The sequence below is a fragment of the Odocoileus virginianus genome, chromosome 4 (assembly GCF_023699985.2).
Source record: "Odocoileus virginianus isolate 20LAN1187 ecotype Illinois chromosome 4, Ovbor_1.2, whole genome shotgun sequence".
Taxonomy (NCBI): domain Eukaryota; kingdom Metazoa; phylum Chordata; class Mammalia; order Artiodactyla; family Cervidae; genus Odocoileus; species Odocoileus virginianus.
Window position 1 is genome coordinate 78,670,133 of NC_069677.1, and position 21,375 is coordinate 78,691,507.

Consider the following 21,375-nt stretch of genomic DNA (forward strand, 5'->3'; position numbering starts at 1 on the left):
TTCCTTAATTTCTCTTTCTGTTTTCTCATTGTTAGTGTATAGGAATGCAAGAGATTTCTGTGTGTTAATTTTATATCCTGCAACTTTACTGTATTCATTGATTAGCTCTAGTAATTTTCTAGATGCCCAGCAGCAGACGAATGGATGAGGAATCTGTGGTACATATACACCATGGAATATTACTCAGCCATCAAAAAGAATTCATTTGAATCAGTTCTAATGAGATGGGTGAAACTGGAACCCATTATACAGAGCGAAGTAAGCCAGAAAGATAAAGACCATTACAGTATACTAACACATATATATGGAATTTAGAAAGATGGTAATGATAACCTTATATGCAAAAAAAGAAAAAGAGACTCAGATGTATAGAACAGACTTGTGGACTCTGTGGGAGAAGGCGAGGGCGGGATGTTTCAAGAGAACAGCATCGAAACACATATATCTAGGGTGAAACAGATCACCAGCCCAGGTTGGATGCATGAGACAAGTGCTCAGGACTGGTGCACTGGGAAGACCCAGAGGGATCGGGTGGAGAGGGAGGTGGGAGGGGGGACCGGGATGGGGAATACATGTAAATTCATGGCTAATTCATTTCAATGTATGACAAAAACCACTGCAATGTTGTAAAGTAATTAGCCTCCAACAAATAAAAATAAATGGAAGAAAAAGAAAAAAAAATTTTGTTTAAGGATCCTCTTCAATAAGTATTTATCAGTTGTCTATTATGGGTCAAGCAGGAAATAGAAAGATGTGAAATAAGAGAGAGAGAGTCAAAAAAATTGAAAGGCTGTGTTAATGTTTTGGGTCGAACAGTGTTCTCCCCAAATTCACGCCCTTCCTGGGAGCTCAGAATGAAACCTTATTTGGAAATAGGGTCACTGCAGATGGAAATTTTCAAAAAGCAGTCATACTGGAGTAGGTGGGCCCTTAAGTCGGCATAACTGGTGTCCTCATAAACTGAGAAGAGACACAGAGTCACACATGTAGGAAGACAGCCAAGTGATGACCGAGACAGAGCCTGGAGTGTGTGTCCACCAGCTAAGGAACGCCAAGGACAACTGGAAGCACCAAACCTGGGGGAGACACATGGACCAACTTCTCCCCTAGATTTCTCAGAGGGAGCATGGACTTCCTGACACCTTGACCTTGGACTTCTGGCTTGCTAAACTGTGACAGAGCAAATTCCTGTTATTTTAAGCCACCAAGGGAGTGACTGTTTGGAAATTAATAGTTATTATCAAAATAAAAGAGTAATGTAAAGGCAAATTCACTCATGGTTGGGGGGAAAGTTTAGTTCTATGTGAGTTATGCTCTGCGGGAAGTGGCAGGAAGGGAGCAGGCAGAGACTGGAATTGATCAATCCCAGGAGAGAAGACAGATCCAAAGTCAGGATCTGCAGAAGTGATGATGAAGTCTGGCAAAGGGATGAAATGAAAAATGGAGAAAGTGAGGATTGAGAAAGGGAGGTGTTGAGGACCGAGTTTGGGGGTCTATTCACATTTCTGAGAAGGGAAGAAAAGATGTGAACTCAAGGAAAGAAAGTGAAGAAATAGACAGGAGAAAGTCCCCCATGGCTGCGTAGAGGGGCGGCCAGTGGAGGAGGTGGTCAGAGAGAATGTGCACCAAGAGACAGATATTAGGAAGTCTTGAGGAACCTTGACAAGGTAAGTTTCAGTAGAATGTAAGGGGCATAGACCAAATCACTACAGATTAGGAATAATGATGAGTATAGACTATTCTTTTAACAAATTTTCCAGGGGAAAATGAATGAATGAAAGCATTGTTGTTGTTGTTCTGTAGCTAAATTGTGTCCAACACTGTGCGACCCCATGGACAGTAGCATGCCAGGTTTCCCTATCATTCATTATGGTATGGAAGCTGGCAAAGGCAAGTGTTCTTTAAGACTGGGGGACCAGAGCACCTGTGTCATAAGACATACAGTAATTACTGAAGAGGTGATGGCAGGGGCCACAGTGGAGAAAACAGGTGGAAACAGGTCCTAGAGAAGTCAGGGGGGTCGTGATCACAGCGCTGGTCAGGGAGTAGACTGGAAACAATCAGAAAAAAAAAGCACGATGAATCCAATGTTTGAGGTAGGAGAGGTGAGAGAGCTGGTTTCAGACACAATGTAGTGAAAGATTATTTTTTGAACATTAGAGAGTAGGTCCACAAGGGGCTGGGAGTGGGCAGCTTAAGAACGAGGAAAAGCTTGGAAGCCACTTTCAGCAACACGGAAAAGATTGACAGAAATATCCAAAGATCTGGAGAGACAGTGAAGGGTAGTTAAAATTAATTGGTGTGAATGGTCAGCCAGGCTCAGCAGGCTGGGGGAGGGAGAAGCCAATGATGCAACTATATGAACTGGGGGATTCTGCTGCTGATGGGGATGCTGAGAAGGGAAGAAGTCTGGGATGCTGAAAGTTTTACTGTCCTGCCCCATCTGCCCGGAAGTTAAACCAGAAAGGGCAGACAAGCATGGTGCCTCTGCTTGGAGCTCCTGCCACAAACATAGCTAGTGAGGGACCTCCTTCCACTTGGACTCACCCAGTACATAAGAGGATGCAGCATTAAGAGCCCAGCATTATTCACGTTTATCTCAGGTCTTGGTCTTGATTTCACTGGTGGCTCAGACAGTGAAGAATCTGCCTGCAATGCAGGAGAACCAGGTTCGATCCCTGGGTCGGGAAGATCCCCTGGAGAAGGAAATGGCAACCCACTCCAGTATCCTTGCCTGAAAAATCCCATGGACAGAGGAGACTGGCAGGCTACAGTCCATGGGGTCACAAAGAGTTGGACATGACTGAAGTGATATCACTTTTACTTTTCTTACTCTGAATCAAAAACTATGTTTAGAAATCTTGAATCCTGCTTTCTTATACTATGGCACATTGCCCAAGCAAATTTCGATTCATGACATCTGATTTTACTTGATGATAGTGATAATATCAACAGTATTATTTATTGTTATCACTGCCTGATAATATTTCATGAATGATCCTGTTAATCTCTTCAATTTTGCTGAAATGAAACTTCACAAATGAGCAAGAGACCAGAAAATGCACTTGGGTCCAAATGACATCTGAATGACTAGGTTTACCATCTGTTTCTCAAGTCTAGAAAGAACCAAAATAACAGATAGAGAGGAGAACAGGCAGGCAATCACTAATAGCTGAACATAAAATGAAACTGTATTGACATTCAAGTGGAGCCAGGAAAGAATCTGGGTCAATGTGCTTGGGGATATTAAAGAATTTGGGGTGAGATCTATCTATAGGCTGTGAAATATGGGTAGGAGGTGATAAAGTCCTCAAAGTATATCTTATTCATGTGGTTTTTCCAGCCTTTGGTACTGGGCATATTTGAAAAGTGATGGTTGAATGAGTGAGAAAATGAGCGAAAATGGCAAGGCACCATCATTGAAGAAGCTGCATTGTACAGAGAAGAGTCTGAGGCTGCTATCCTTGGAGAATTCCAGAAGGGTTACCACAACCACAGTGGATAAGACTGGCTCACTGTGCCTAAAACGTAAAAATACTGCTTATGCTGAACACCTGCTTTCCTTCTAGGAGTCTGGAATCAGGGGACATGCCAGGCACATGCCTATGTGACGAGGCCCCCAGTGAAAACTGTGGGTAGCAAGTCTTTAATGAGCTTCCTGATAGACAGCATTTCATATCCAGCACTGCTCTTTGCTGGGGGAATAAGCTCATTCCCTGCAACTCCAGGGAGAAGGAAGTCTTGGAAGCTCACACCTGGTTTCCTTCTGATTTCTCCCCGGGCGCCTCTTTCCTGTGCTGTTGTGCTTGGCACCCTTTTGAGATGGGAAAAACCCCAGCAGTGGGCACAGAAGGCCTGGCTGCAGGGTCTTGGGAGTCTTCCCATTGAATAACCGAGCCCTTGACACACACATCAAATTAAAATTCTATGAGATTAAATCTAAGATGAAGAAAAATAACTTGGACAGTAGTTGGCTCAGAAGGAGATTATTTAATTTGCAATTTTAGTATTCTGCTATTGTATTGTTAGGGGAACCAGTGAAACCAACCTTTATCCCATCAGGAAGCTGCAGCAGGAGAAAGACGCAGTTGCCCTGTGTTGCCCAGAGAATCTGTGTCAGTTACAGTTGTGAACCATATTCTCCAGGTAACACTCAGGGTAGGAAAGCAAGGGGTACTGTTGGCTGACATAATGATTCGTGCCATCTTGCAGATCAGGGGTCTTACACACACACACACACCCCTTCACACACACACACCCTCACACCCTCACACACACATACTCCACAGATGCTCTAGGCTAAATTTGGTACCAAACTTTCTTGTTTCTTTTTTTGTTTGTTTAAATACTATGTTAACATGCCTATCACCATGAGTCACTCTTTCTGTCTCAGTAGTTCAGAAGTCAGAAACACACTTTCTATTTGTTTCAGGCTACGATCTACAAGGTGCAGTTTCTCATTTTGAGTGTGGGGATTTGTCTTCTCCATGAAGACTATCAGAAGTCTCTCTGTTTACTCTGGGTCTTTTGGGGTCTCGTTACTGAGTCATTTTTGGAAAGCCAGGCTTGTGTCCGTCATCAGTACGACCTCCAGCCTCACTGTTACGTGAGCTTTTTCCAGATCTGTAAACAACTCGGGTTTCAATTACTTCCAGGTAGCAGTAGAATAACATGTAAAAACTAATTTAGTGAGCAACGGACTCAAAAGGCAAAATTATAATCAATTAATGGCTTTTAAAAAGAAAGAGAACAGGACCTTCCCTTCTGCTCAACTTCCATGTGGAATATATTTTTCAGTTAGCCTGATCCACAAAATTCAGCACAGTGAAAATATTACATCTCCCCACTCTTTGAATATTCCTAAATATTCACTGGAAGGACTGATGCTGAAGCTGAAGCTCCAATACTTTGGCCACCTGATGCGAAGCGCCAACTCATTTGAAAAGACCTTGATGCTGGGAAAGATTGAAGGTAAAAAGAGAAGGGAGTGGCAGAGGATGAGATGGCTAGATAGCATCACCTACTCAATGGACCCGAATCTGAGCAAACTCTGGGAGATAGTGAAGGACAAGGAAGTCTGGCATGCTGTAGTCCATGGGGTCGCAGAGTCAGACACGACTTAGTGACTGAACAAAAACAGCCACCCTTTCAATTCCAGTTTTCTGCATACTTCTTGTGCTAAGAATAATTTCCAGTGTTTGAAATAAGGCTCCTATTTGCTGAATATCAATATAGATAATAGATAGGCAGATGGATGGATGGGTGGATAGATAGACATAAAGATATTTCTCTTACAGTTTCCATTTGGCCCTATACATTTACTTTTAATGAGAGTTCAAGAAATGCTTCTTAATTCTGCAACTCCCTGGTACCTTAAAAATCAAAGACAAAGCTTTCAAATGACTATAGGTCTGCTCCTTATATCATTTTGATGTTGATCTGATTCCTTTTGCTCATAAGCACCTTGAGGGCAGAACTGGGTCTGATTGCCATGGCAACAGGAGCAGCTATCTAAGAGAATGCTTTGAAAATGCCGTGCCTAGAAGTCAAATTAAAATGTAAGTGCCCTAGAAAGAGGGGCCACAGGCTCGCAGAGCTCTTTGTGACAGGAACAGAACACAGCAGGCAAACACCCCGCCCACTGCAGCATTACTATTCCTGCCCACAACAGCTGTGCTCCTCTCTCCATCTAAAAGAAAGTAAAAGTGAAAGTCACTCAGTCAGTCGCGTCCTGACTCTTTGTGACCCCATGGACTAAACAGTCCATGGAATTCTGCAGGCTAGAATACTGGAGTGGGTAGCCTTTCCCAGGGGATCTTCCCAATCCAGGGATTAAACCCAGATCTCCTGCATTGCAGGCGGATTCTTTACCAGCTGAGACAGGAGGGAAGCCGAAAAATAAGTCCAAATGAAAATAGATCACATCAAATCTGCTTTTAGTTTTAAGTTTGCTGAAATGTTCTTAAGATAACCTTCAGGCCTCATACATACAATGTAATTATTTTCCTCACACTTAAATGCAAAGACTGTCTTAAATGTTCATTTCTTTTGGGAAACATTTCGTGTCTCCCCAGGCAAAATGATTCAAAGGTGTATGTTCTTGTAATCTTTGCCCATATAGGGGCCACAGCTTTCACCTGCCACATGGAACAGTAATCTCTCCCCGGAGCTTCCTACAAGCCAAAGCTATCTCCACGGGTGTGGGGGTGGGTAAACTCAAGCGGGGGATGCTCCTTAAAGCACAGCCCTGCCTTATCTGTGACGACCAGACCCAAAGACAGCAGCCAAAACCCACAACACACGTTTTTCATGTGAAGTGCTGGGCTGACGTCCTTTGATACTTAATGTGGGCAGAAAATTGTTCCCTTTCACTCTACACACAGTAAGAAGATAATCATCCTTGGACTTAAACTCACTGATCCTCAGAGATGAAACTCTCCTTGAGCCATCGCTAATAGAGGTGTTCAGATGAGAAATATCGGGCCAGTGAGAAAGAGGGAGGCAGATTCTCCAGGAATGGGGGAATGGTAACATGTTTGCTTTTTCAATTTTCCAAATCCGGTTACCCTTGGGCTGTGTCTTTGATGTTAATGTGGCTAAACCCCCAGTGAGATTTTCAGAATTTTATCAGAGGAAACAGACGTGGAGCGCTGGGCTCTCTGACTGCCAACCTCCCTGGCCAGGAAGAAATTCACAACAGGCTATTGAGTGAAACCTGGACACAGAGTTATGGACATTGTCCTTCTCCAGCGGGGTCCTACATATCCATCTTCATATCAACAATACCCCCTGACGCACATCCCTCCTCAGAGTACCACATTTTTATTAGGCTACATTCATATCTGATAGTCAAAGGCTCTCATTTTTGCTTAGAGGATGAGAAGTGATAAGGGTGCTTTAAAAATGCCTTTAGACCTCATCACGCTTGCTTTTCCTGGCTTGTTTCAGAAAGGCGGTAAGATAGGAACCATCAAATTAAAAGAGGACATTACATGCAAGTATGTGGCTGAGATGTCTTCTCTTCACACAATTACTAGCCCCTCGTCAGGGTCCTGGGTTCGAGCCCCATGTTGGGCGCATGCTTTGGGGGTCGTCCCTGGTGGGGTCGTACCTGCAATGCGGGAGACCCAGGTTCCAACCCGGGGTCAGGAAGATCCCCTGGGGGAAGGCATGGCAACCGACTCCAGTCAGTATTCTCGCGTAGAGAATCCCATGGACAGAGGAACCTGGCGGGTTACAGTCCACACGGTAGGACACGAATGAGTGACTAACACTTTCACTTTCATCTTCCACTGTGCCAGAGTCTGAGGGTCAAGGTCAACCACGGGGTGTCCTGTGGCTCCGGTGAGGCGCCCAGGTAGACCGCAGAGCTAGGGGTAAAGCAGCATTGGATCCAGGGCGCCCTTCCCCGCCGGGGAGATTGAGAGTCCTTCTTGCCACCTGTCTTAGCTCTACTGCGATAACAAAATACACAAAATGTCAAAAACAGACATTTACTCGACAGTGCTGGACATGGGAAGTTGGAGATCAGAGTGCTGGCATGGTTGGGGGGTTGGTGAGGGCCTTCTCGGCTTCTGGGCTGCAGACAGCCACCCTCACACCTTGTGTTCACATGTTGCAAAAGAGTTCCATTCTCCTCTAACAAGGTCATTAATCCCATCATCAGGGCCCCACCCTCAGGACCTCATCTAACCCTAATCACTTTCCAAAGGCCTCCCCTCCCAACACTGTCGCAGCAGGTGAGGACTTCAACATGAATTTGGAGGGGGGGGCGCTGGGATGCAAATGTTCAGCCTATGACCGAATTCCTTCCAAAGATTGATCAAAATATAAATGAACTCATTTACATTCTTAACATCAGTGATATAATGAACTCACACAACAAAAAGGTGCAACTTGATCCCTGAGTCCACATTCGGGCCAACTCAGACCCGCCCTGGGAAGAAATCGGTGCATGACCTAATGTGCATGAAGCTAGTGACACCATGGAACATGTGCATGTGCTAAGTCGCTTCTGTCGTGTTCAACTCTTTGCAACCCCATGGATCACAGCACACCAGGCGCCCCTGTCCATGGGATTCTTCAGGCAAGAATACTGGAGTGGGTTTCCAAGCCCCCCTCCAGGACTGATGCCATGGTAGGAATGGCCAATGACACCATGCTGCTCCCATAGAAATGCTGATAAACCTCGGCTGGTATACTCACTCCTAAAATGACATAACCCAGCCTTATTCTTTCAGCCTTATTTGCCCACGATGAAGGGTGATATTAGTATGTTGTGCCAATAGAAGCCATTTTGTTTATTTTTATAGGAATATACCCATCTTGAATTTCTTTTTCATTGAAAAGAAATGCCTGGACAACAGATACCCATTTAAATTAGCCAAGATTTCCCAAGAGCCCCGGCCTTGAGCCCCAAGATTCACCTGTTAACACCAGACCTTTGCTGCCCTGCTTCTCCTAGGGGTACTCTGGCGCCACCAGGCTGAGCAGTGGCCCCCAAACATCACCATGGTGGATGGTCATGGCTCACCTGCACAGCCGCTTCACCCTCTCCTGATTGCTCTCAACTCTCAGTTGTCTCAAGGCAGCCCCTCCAGCCCACTCTGACCCACCCCTGACCTCACTGCACTAGGAGTTATATGCGTGTCAGCATCCCCTCCACTCACCAGATATAAAACTCCTCTCATTTTATTTTCATTAGGCACATGTTGGCAGAAGAAAAAAGTCTATTCACATAGATTACAAAAAGGTGAAACATGAATGAAAGCGTACCATTAGTTAAAGGTATCTGGTAAACACAAGAATAGATATAGATACATAGATATAGATACAGATTGGAGGAGGAAATGGCAACCCATTCTAGTATGCTTGCTTGGAAAATTCAATGGACAGAGGAGCCTGGCGGGCTATAGTCCATGGGGTCACAAAGAGTTGGACATGACTTAGTGAATGAGCATAGATATAGATATATAACCTCATGGTAGGTATTTCTATTTCTCACCCAGATTTCCAGTTCTCTCCTTTCAGGCACATGCCCCATTAAATTCAGACGTGGCTGTGTGACTTGCTTCATCAAATAAATGTAACAGAAGCGACATCTGTCACCTCCAAGGAGAAGCACGTAGAAGCAGGTTGTCACCCTCCCTGGCGCTCTCCCTCTTCTAGGGCAGATGCTGAGGTTGCATATTTGATGGTGGCTATAAGGTGGTAGGGGCTCCCTGAGCCTAGGCCCTTGAGTGTGGGAGGTTCCACACATCATACCAATTTCTCCCCTTCCCCGAACCCACAAACCCCTGCCATGCACATCTGAATGTTCTTGACTCCAATCTGGGGCTCAGCCAGACTAACTTGTCATCAAGCTTCTCCATCTGTGGTCAAGAAACTAAAATGACCTCTCAAGTAAGGCAGTTAAGATCATTAAACAATCAAAATTAGCAAATAAAACTGTACAGGTGAATCTCTATTCTGATGATTGCAATCACATTTAAGTCTTAAGCGCAGTATTTTTTTCAATACTGTAAGTTAACAAATTACTATGATTAATAAACATACTAGCAAGGAATTTATTGTTCAGTGAAGTGTGAGGGACTTTAAATTCAGTATAAGATGATATTAAAGAAAGCCAAAAACATCAATTATCCCCTAGAGTTCACTGTAATGCATGATAAAGATGAAAAATTTAATTTTTGATTTGGAGTTTGTACTAGTTTGATGATTTTTTAATGGTCCTTGTTGTAATAGAAACCTATACTATCTAGCAAATCAACAAGACAAGTAATACAAATGCTCTTTCACCATGGGAGTTTAGCTCCAGTTTTATATCTCTATAAACTGACACAAAGTTGGTGGTATTCAATAGTGACATTAGAATGTGTGCATGGACATGCACTCACTCATGCACATGTGCACAAGGACATGTAAAGAAAACCAGTCATTTATAACCCATTATGCCACATTCAATGCTCATCACGACGACTTTTCCAAAAGCATCTAATAGGCATTATCCAAAGATGTACAACATAGGAAAACTGGCCCAAGTTCTGCATGGCTTTCCAATTAAGGTGCAAGGAGCAAGAACTCAGCTTAAAAACCATGAGAAAAGAAGAACCACAATGTCTTAGAAGCTAGATTTCAGTGGTATGTTTTCTATACACCAAAAGTAAACCAGTAAGCTATTTATGTACATATCTATCTATCTACCTGTCCATGTGCATGTATTTCAGCGCTGACTACATATCCCAAATAAAATCTTTAAGAGGCCAGAGATACCACATGACTCTGAAGACATTTGAAAGGCTGAGAATAGCATAAAATCAGGGTTTCCATTTTCCAGATTACAGAGAATATTGGAATATCAATTCTGAGGATTCTCACCGATAACAACAATTCTATATTTCTATTCCCAGGAGCAGAAATAAAATCAAAATATTTCCTTGGTAACTTGGAAACCAAAAGTAACTCAGTGACTATACACATAATGCAAGGGACAAATTTCTATCCATCAGTCAATTCACTGGAGACTATGAGACTTTTGGTTTTATATAAACCAAAAGAAAACACCGATATTACATTTACTCTAAAATGGCGTCAACATGAAGCATACAAATTCTTCATTACAGTGGGCAAATAGATGGAGACCCAATTCGTTATCCAGAAGGAGCTGTGCGCAGGAGAGCCTGGCGCCCTGCCCGCCCGAGGAAGCCCACACCCTACCTGAGATGAGTGACACGGTGTCTTTCTCCCATGAGACCACGGTGATGTAGGCCTCCACCGAGGAGGGGATAATGCACTTGAAGACCGCGACATTGCCTCTCATGGTTTTCTGGTCCTCCACACGGACTGTATAGGGCTCCCGTAAAACTGGAAGGTAAGCAGAGGACCCTGGTAATACACACAGGCTCATTCTGAGAGTATCTCGTTTGAATATACACACTCTATCTTTCACATATCAACTGCATCAAGTATAATATTCATTGGAAAAAAAATTAAGAAACCTGTATTTCATGTCTTAAAAGACTTTCAGTCTTTTAATAATAAACCACATTAAGAACTAAGGGCATGCGTATATCTAAAAACAGTTGATCTAACCTCTCAATGTACCCAGATGTGAGTAGTTTTTGTTCATTTAGCTTTGTTTTCTTAACATTGGAGTATAGTTGATTAACAATGTTGTATTACTTTCAAGTGTATGACAAAGAGGCTCAGCCAAAAATATACATGGATCTATTTTTTTTTTCAAATTCTTTTCCCAGTTATGCTGTTATAGAGTATTAAGGGGAGTTCCCTTTGCTATATAGTAGGTCCTTGTTGGTTATCCATGAATGGACCTAAAGATTGTCATACTGAGTGAGTAAGTCAGATAGAGAAAGGGAAATATCATATGATGATGCTTATAGTGGAACCTAAAAAAATAATTATACAAGTGAAAGTGAAAGTGTTAGCTGCTCAGTCGTGTCTGACTCTTTGCAACCCCATGGACTGTAGCCTACCAGGCTCCTCTGTCCATGGGATTCTCCAGGCAAGAATACTAGAGTGGGTTGCCATTCCCTTCTCCAGGGGATCTTCCTCACCCAGGGGTTGAACCCACTCCTCCTGCATTGGTAGGCAGATTCTTTACCTACTGAGCCCGCTGGAAAGCAGCCACACTGCTACATTTTAAAAAAGGGGGGAAGTAGTTTCTTAAACTGGAGTTATAATGATAGGAAACTTCCATGTCCTGTGAGGAACAAGGAAAAACATTTCAGACTATGAACAGAAAGAATTAAAAACAAAAAAAATCAAAAAAGACAACCTATCCTGGAAATCCTTAAAACTATGTGATAATTATAATAACTCTTTGCAAGTGAATTTCTGACAGTGGCAAAGCAGTTTGGGAAATGATGGTTCTGCTTCCTGTCATTTAGGCAACGATGCTGATAAGGGAGCCTGACCAGGCACTCCCAACAACAGGAGTGGCCCAGTAAAGGCTGAGGGGACTTCCACAAGCTAGCTGTCTAGGCCAGAAGAAGGGGTGCTGGGAGACAGTGCCCACCCTGCAAGCCCAACTTCCTGGGTTCAAATCCAGGCCCCACCACTTTACAGTGAGCAAGTTCTCTTCATATCTATTTAATGATGATTTTGATAAAAATATCTACCAAGTCAATCAATGGTGATGACTCAAACAGTTAATGTGGATAAAGCTCCCAGAACCAGGCCTGCCATGAAGAGTTTGGATAAAGCTACTTGGACCCACACCATCTCCCATCTGTCCAGAAGACCCCTGCCTCCAGGATAAGGTGACTTCAGTGCGTCTAATCCAGGTTATGCCTCCCTCCACATCTGTAAGCCTGGGTGAAAGTCTTACTTCTCCAGAGTTTTATTTCCTCACATTTAAAATGAGGGAGTTGGGATAGCAAGATTCAAATTCTGAATTCTGTGAAGTCTATGATTTTTCTAAGATATCCAGAGAGACAACCTATTTTACCCTTCAATGAGCTCTCTTAAAGTTTTAGCCATTTATTGGACAAGTCTGAGTCAAGAAAACTGTCCAGGAAATTAACTTCAAAAGAAATAAATGTACTGACAGCTTTAAGAATGAGTGTATGAAGGGAAATCTCCTAATAGGCAGTTATAAACAACGCTCTAGAAGAAGCACTTTTAAGATTAGTGCTAGCTCTGCGATATGCTAAATATTTTAGTATCAGAGTGTCATTACTAGGGTTTCTCTGGTGGCTCAATGGTGAAGAATTCACCTGCCAAGCCAGAGATGAGGGTTTGATCCCTGGGTCAGGAAGATATCCTGGAGAAGAAAATGACAACCCACTCCAGTACTCTTGCCTGGAAAATCTCATGGACAGAGGAGCCTGGAGGGCTCCTGGGGTCCCAAATGTCAGACATGGCTTAGTGACTCAACAACAATAAAAGTCATTATTAAGAGAATTCACAAGAGGATAGCGCCCAATCTTGCTTCTTAGTATTAGCATTTAATATTTTCCTAACTTGAGAATTTTTTCATTCCTATCTCAAACCAGAGAGACTTTCAGAAGTTTAGGAATCTTCCGCACTTTGTGTAGTGTGATGTGATGGTCTAGGTGGTAATACCATACCTGCAGGGGGTTCACTGGGCAATCATTCAGAGTACTCAAGGGCCTGATCTCAGAAATGCCACTGCCATACACAGGGTAGGAAACTGACTTTGTACAGAAAAACACCTTGATAAACAGTCCTCTTGGAGGAGAGGAAGTCTAAAATCATAAATTGGAAAGAGACAACAGACAGATGAATTAATCAAACTCATCAATGAATGAGAATCTGGTCTCAGTGGGAGAGTAGAAGACAGAAAATAGGAAAATAAGCAGAGAACAGAAGAGAACAGGGGAGTGGACAGGGTGGCAAAGAGCCTGCAGAAAGAATCCATTATCCCAAGGACAGGGTCACCTAAGAAGGTGTAAAAGTCAAATTTAAGTTTGGGTGTCTGCTGATGTCTGTTTCTAAGCTACAAAATCACTCCATCTCCCCAAAGCTGCAATAAATAAATGGCAACAAGTGGTAAACAAATGGTGGGGGGATTTCTAATGGGAATCAAGGAAAGGAGCCTCAGACAAGAAAGAGCAGGGGCTAGCAGCACTCCCAGGGAGAGATGGAAGGGTCTTCCCTCCAGGCACGCACTTATGCATGAAGCTGCATTAATGGAACCACAACTTAGAGTGACCAGCTGGGCACCTTCTCTGTTATCACCCACAGTCATCTCCTGGATCCCCTCATTCATGGAACCCACAGAGTACCATGGAGCACCCTCCTCTCTGAGATCCCCAGAGGCCTCACTAGAATCAGGACCATTGCAGCCTTCAGAGTTTACAATTTCTGTGACTCTGCCTCCTCCACATATCCCAAGCCAGACCCAGATCTTCTCAAAGCAGGGATGTAGCTATGGTGCATTGAACCCCATCCAGCTCAGACAGAATGGGACATAGAAGGAAATTCTCCACTCCCCTCACTAGATTATTCACTCCACAAAGACAGACCATGCATCCAGCCTTTTACAAAACTATCTTAGAACATTTAACGATGCTTGGCACATACTAAGGCATTTCTACTAACTACTTGATGAATTAATATATAGAAAAACAGAGCTTCCCTTTTGAAAGTCTTTCTAACCTTATTGTAGATATACATGCATTAACATTTGAATGTATAGCCATTATCTATTGTTTTAAAAAAGTGACTTGGGTTTTCACTAGAGATCTCTGTCATATTAATGGAAATATGTTTGTTCCTGGGGAGCCCACAATATAAAAGGTCATGCTTATCTATTGGGATATACCTCTTATGGTAAAACAAAATTCTTCTGAGGACATCATAAACCTCCCAAGAGATTTGTGTAGATTTAGTTTTCAGTCTACATCCAACGACCACTAACCATGGTCATCCTTAAGTATCTGTAGCAGATTGGTTCTGGGACGTCCAACCTCTGCAGATACCACATTCCATGGATGCTCAAATCTCTTACGTATTGATAATATGACATAGTACACTCAGCACTCCCCATCTGAAGATCTGGAACCCAAATATACTGAGGGTTGACTGTATAACAAAAACTAGGCAAGAAACCCAAAACTGGCAAAAAGTAATTATTGCTTTAAACATGATTGGTATTTCCTTTACAGGGTGGTGTTACTTAAGTATCGTGCTTTGCGTCCTAGGTTGGGATCTTCCCAGGAGCAGACCCCAAGAAGTGGGGAAACTCTGAACATAACTTATACCTCAGAGCCACTCCACCTCATGCCAGGAGCTGGGACTTTGTATTCTGACAGCTTGGGGCTGGTTCTGAGGGCCCAAGGGCACTGCATTACCAAGCAATTTCCACTCTCTGTGTGCAGGAGCTCCAGGGCATATGCAATCCTCTGAAAACTGCAAATCCAAGTTCTCAGCCACAAACCTGCAGACCTGGGGGGTCTGACTCTCAACAGCATCCACTACAGTCATTTCAGTGTCCCTTGGTCACTCTACAAGCTGTGAAATCCTTCCCTAAGATGTAATATCATAGCAGAGTCAGAGAGAGAGGATCTATAGTGATATGACTTTGGGGCAAAATCAGGCAGATACACTGAGCGAGGGACCGCACAGTTAATGTGCATTCATCCAACCCTTATTGTTAGACTTCATTTGTTAAAGTCGAAAAACCCTTTAAATGCAAATAATTAGTAAATAAAGAAAAGCCTCATGCCCTTCATTAATCTATGAAGATTAATTTAACCACATGGGGCCAACTACATAATTTGTGGGACCTAAAGCAAGATGAAAATCCAAGGCCCTTATTTATAAAGAAGGGAAAAGTTAAACATATGAGTAAAATAAGGGCTTCCCAGGTGGCTTTGTGGTAAAGAATCCACCTGCCACTACAGCAGATGTAGGTTCAATCCCTGGATCAGAAGATTCCCTGGAGAAGGAAATGGCAACCCATTCCAGTATTCTTGCCTAAAAAATTCCATGGACAGAGGAGCCTGGCAGTCTATAGTCAATGGGTTCACAAGGAGTTGGATATGACTTAGTGACTGAACAACATTAATAAAATATAAAATGCTTGCTTTCTTCTATGGTCTTGCTCTCAACTTCTTTTTCTACTTACTTTGCACTCACTAGGATGCAGGGATCATTGATGGTCAAGTGAAGATCCTCACAGGCTCCCAGACCCTACTCTATGACTCAGCACACACAGCCCACCAGCTGCAAGGCCAGCTTCCTGCCAGTTGCTGGGTTGAGGCACCATGTCACAGCCAGGGATGAGAAAGGTAATCTCCCCTTCCCATACGCATGGTGCCCCAACCCACAGTGGAAAAGTGATGCCTAAGGGACTGCAATCTCAGTGTCTGGACACGCTTGGTCTCTGGATGGGAGGTGGGCAAGAGGCTCACCCGCAGCGAGTCACTTGCTAATGCACTGTGGTGCTGCCAGCTGGGGCAGAGACAGTCTCCTTCACACTTCAGAGTGTATGCACTCACTCCACCCACACTTGCCCAGGCCTCCACCAGGAGGCAGGACTCCAGTGTTTGCTGGACAGGGCAATGAGGAAGAGGCTGGGAAGGGCTCAGCCTACCAGGGATCACAGGGGCAGCAGTGGTCTCTGGGTGCAGCTAGGGAGGTGGAGGCAAAATGGGGATTAGGGCACCAAGAACTTCAGGGGAGGTGGCTGAGAACCCACTCCAGGGGGTGGCAGGGGGTGGGACCCTACAAGAGCTGAAACACAGCTCAAACTCCCTACACATCTCAGGAGCATGTCCCATGGCCCGAAAACACTTCCCCCAGAAAACACAAGTGGAAAGAGAAAAGCATTTATATTTCAAAACAGCAACAGCAGAGCTTTAAGCTTGAGGACAAGTCCCTCAGCACTGGGCCCTGTGTGGCTGGCCTCATCCCAAGAAGTCAGCCCTGATCCCAATATGTCTATGAAAGAATCAGAGGATGGGGGAAGATGGGATAGAGGGGATTAAGGAGAAAGTTTGGAGAACTGGACATTGCCAAGGAAGGCAGGTCCTTTCCTGAAGGCTGGATTCAGACTGTTTCTAACCCCCTTGATCCCTGGGTCTGAAGAGGCAAAACATAAACAAATGCCCCTGTGTTGGATTTCTTTGGAACACTAAAAGACTTTGGGCAGGTTAGAAGGGCTTGTGCCTGATGTCTTTCCTGCTGGGAAAATGGTTATCAGGGGTACAATGTAACCCTAAGGCACTGCACCAAAAATTGTTATTTTTTTATCTTCTATTTTGTAGCTGATTACCTAAATTGGGAGATGCCTCAAATTATCAGTTACATATAGAACACACCCTCATGTCAAGCAGTGCTCAAGGACTAAGGAAATCCCCACATTGCATAGAATAATTGGCTGAAGAAAAGAATAAAATTCACATGACAAAACAACTAGAGGAAAATAGTCAGAGACTGTATGGGTCTGAAAATGACTAAAGGTAACAGGAGTCTAGGGAATCGGGGAACCTGAACCTTGAGTTGGCCCTGAAGGATCAGAGGGACTTAGGAGGCAGAGAGGAAACAGGGAGCAAAGAAAAGGTGACAATGAGCACAAAATATCCTGGAGGCTATGAGATACCAGCCCAGTGTGGTTTAGCTAAACTGCCCTCCCAAACACAACCCCTGTGAACAGCCAACAACAGATTCACAGAGGCTTCTATTTCCTTCATCTGAAGATGGAAATAACATCTACTCCACACAGCTGTGCAACTTAGAGGACTCAGCACAATGTCTAGCACACTATCTATTTATTGAGTCTCTCTGACTGCTGGTGGGAGGAGCCGGTTTGAGCTACCTTGAGTTGAAATCGGAAACATTTTCTGAAGACAGCAAGAGCCTTGGTACCCGCAAGTGGGCCTTAGGAAGAGCACCACAGCCTGTATCTCTTTGATGCAGACTTCGGCCTTCTCTTTTCCCACAAATAGTCTTCCTCTTCTTTTCTAGGTCACATGAATGATGAAAACTATCTACCCCACATTCTCAAAATCTCTCTCTCAAGATTTCAGTTTCAATTTCAGAGGACACAGGAACTAATAGACTAACTTGGTTAACTGCCCTCTCTTAGTACAATCATCTGTGACCAGGGATTCAGGACCATTTTCTATAATGAGGATGCAAGCGACAATTAAGGGAGTTATTGTGGGCTGGGCAGAGAGGTATAGAGATGCCCACCATATGTGCAGCTATTACTAGCTACTGTTATGTGAACATCAAGACAACTCTAATATGTCAGAAATGTGCTATCACTGGCTTTTCCTTAAAACAACTTTGTATGAAATAACTGACGTTCAGCAAGCTGCACGGGGGCTCAGTGGTAAAGAATCTGCCTGTAACGTAGGAGACTCAGGTTCAACCCCTGGGTTGGGAAGATCCCCTGGAGGAGGGCATGGTATCCCACTGCAGTACTCTTCTCTGGAGAATCCCACAGACTGATGAGCCTGGTGGGCTACAATCCATACGGTGGCAAAGAGTCAGACACGACCCAAGCGACTGAGCACACACACAGGCTGCACATGCTTGCTGATGTTTTACTATATGCAATACCTACAAAGTCACCACCATAACCAAGAGAAAAACAAATCCATCGTCCAACACTTGACTTATTCTCCTATGTAATCCCTCCTTCCCATCCTCTTTACAGGCAACCATTATTAAAGATTCGTCTGCATGTTTTAAGAATTTTATGTAAATGGAATCATATAGTACATATATTCTCACCTGGCTTCTTCTATTCAGCATAACTATTTTGAGATTCCTCCCTGCTATTTTCTTATGAATAATTCATTCTTTTGCATTCCCTTGTGTGGATAAATAACAATTTGGTTACTCGTTTATCAAATAAGGCTTTTTAGTGATTGCTATTTGAGATCATTTTTCATTTCTAATGTTAGATTTAGAACTTATTTCTCCCCCTAAACATTGCTTTAGTGGCATTCCTCAAATTATTAGATACTGTACTTTCATTTTTATTCAGTTCAAAATACTTTCTTATTTACCATTTGTTTTTTCTTTGACACCATTTAGAAGTGTGTTATTTTAGTATCTTAATATTTGGAGACTTCCCAGAGATCTTAGTGTTAGTGATTCTAATTTACTTCCATTATAGTCAAAGAACATACTTTATATGATTAATATTTTTAGAAGTTCATCTGAAATTTGTTTCATTCATAATATGATTTTAGTAAATATCTGTGTGTTGTTAAAGAGAATGTGTATTGTGCTATCCTTAGATAGAATGTTCTATATTTAAATGTCAATTGGGTCAAGTTGTTTGCAGTGTCATACAAGTATTCTTTATTCTTGCTCATTTTCTGTCTTTTTCTGCCAGTTATTAACAGAGGGTTATTAAAATCTCCAACTATAAATATTGATTTGCCTATTTCTTCTGGCATCTCTAACAATTTTTACTTCATGTATTTTGAAGTAATGGGTAAATAAAATTTATAATATTCATACTCAGTTAACTGACCTTTTCTACATAATGACCTTCTTTAGCCTTGGTAATATTCTTTCCTCTGAAATATACTTTGATATTAACATAGTTACTCCAGCTTTCTTTTGATATTTTCTTTTAATTAGATTGATTTGTTTGATGATTTGATTTTTGTTTGTGTGCTATTGTTGTTTCAGATAAAAGGGTAAATTTGGTCTCTGCTACTCCATTTCAGCTATAAGCAGAAGCCCCAGTCAAATGTTATTAACCACAGTCTACTAAGGAGAAAATAGTCACTAGAAAGTTTTTGACTTGCTCAAGGTCATATAGCTGATTACTATTTGCTAAGTAGAGATAGAGCATCGACAGAGAAGCAGTGCTTCACATAACCCATCTGCATTTCAGTCCCTAGGAAAAAAGGGACAAGAAGGTACTTTATGTGAAGGAGAAGTAAGACAGCTGATTAAGGAGACGTGATGGATGAAACTTCCTTGTTTTGCTGACAGTCAAACCTAAGTCAAAGTCACTGAGAACTGTTAAGAATAAGAATTCCTTGTACTTACAAAGGAGAGATTATGAGACCATTTACCTAATGGATTATTCCAGAAAAATCTCAGTGTCAATCTAGAGGGACACTCAGACATTTAGGATGACCCAATACACAGGAAATCAGTCCTCAATATTCATTGGAAGGACTGATGCTGAAGCTGAAGCTCTAATACTTTGGCCACCTGATGCGAAGAACTGACTCATTAAAAGAGACCCTGATGCTGGGAAAGATTGAAGGCAGGAGGAGAAGGGGACGACAGAGGATGAGATGGTTGGAGGGCATCTCTGACTCAGTGGATGTGAGTTTGAGCAAGCTCTGGGAGTTGGTGACAGACAGGGAAGCCTGGCGTGCTGCAGTCCATGGGGTTGCAAAGAGTTTCACACAACTGAGTGACTGAACTGAACTGAACTAACTTGCAGGCAGGTCCCCCTGAGTCAGAGCTCATCCTGCTCAGATCTGCTACACAGGCAACCCTGTGGAACACAGGCATCCCTCCCCTGCCCTTCTGAACAGTATCTACATAAAAATGGTGACACCAGACTGCCCAACACCCAGTAAACAATCTAAAAGACTATTACAACCATTGTGCTTCAATGCTCAGTCATTTAGTCGTGTCCGCCTCTCTGCAACCCCATGGACTGTAGCCTGCCAGACTCCTCTGTCCTTGGGATTTCCCAGGCAAGAACATTTTAGTGGGTTTCCACTTCCTCCTCCAGGGAATATTGCTGACTCAGGGATCAAACCCGTGTCTCCTGCATTTCCTGAATTAGCAGGTGAATTCTTTACCACTGTGTCACCTTCTGTACCATAATGTATTCGTAATAAGAAGTGAGAAAGGAAATCTCATTTGGACAACAAAACGCCCGCCCTGTAAGTTCAAACTGACACAGACATCATGTGCTTCCGTGGCCTTAGATGTCAAGAATACCAGCACACAAACAGCCATCATGTAACTCCCTGGAAGTGGGAACATAGCTTAGATGCCGGATAAGAGGATGGAATTTCCATCCTTCTAAAACCTGCGTGGTAGTGCAAAAACAATCAATTCTATGACAAATTTAGAAAATAGCAGTTAAAACAGAAGTAAGCATTTAACTCTTTTTTCTGACAGGCAACCCAAGACAGAAATAGCAGATTAACACAGACAAGTATAGCTGTTTGAAGTTTCAGATTTTACTCTAAGCGGTACTTTGTAGTTTATAAATACATTTTTATGACACATCATTAAACTTGTTAGCCTGCCAGGTAAAAGGCATTCACTATGTCTCCCTATTTGTCAGGTTTAGAAGTTCCTACACAAATTTCATTTGCTTCATTTTAATTATTTGGGATATCAACTTTTCATATCTTTTGATTAAAGCCAATTTTTTCTTCCTTTCTTAAGTGCATTTTTGTGCACATCTTGGAATTCACGAGCATGTCATGGAGATCAAAATATAGCTGGGAAATGAGTAGCTAGCAGGATGAGTCAGAGTCTAATGTCTGATTGCTCTCACATCAAAGAGATCATATGCAGAAATTCAGAAACATTTCATATTTTGCTCATGTTATGATGTCTTCAAATCTCACCTTCACACTTGCTGCAGAAATTATTACAAAGTTCTCCCAGCTACCTGGTGTATAAGACAATCATCAAAGTCACATTCTCACCTATTCATCATTATGCTGTGCCAGTCTGCCATAGTATTTGAAAGGCTAGGCTTAAAACAAAACAAAAATACTGCTTGCTAACTGGAGTCAAGCTGTGTGTGTGTGTTTGGGGGCTTGATTATACCCATAGAATTACACAATATGTCCTGTCTGTACAACATCTGATGTCTGTGAACCTCAGGCTGTATTCTTGATTTGGCTGGTGGCTATGGCAATTAAAAAAAAATACATGATG

General features: G+C 42.8%; 1 protein-coding gene across 1 annotated transcript in view; it reads right to left on the reverse strand.

Annotated features, from left to right (window-relative positions):
* Positions 1 to 21,375, reverse strand: part of DSCAM (DS cell adhesion molecule) — an 808,668-nt gene that overhangs the window by 633,258 nt on the left and 154,035 nt on the right. The window contains exon 3 of the mRNA XM_070466795.1: positions 10,717 to 10,863. Within this exon, the coding sequence (XP_070322896.1) occupies positions 10,717 to 10,863 (147 nt within the window). The remainder of the gene's footprint in view (positions 1 to 10,716; positions 10,864 to 21,375) is intronic.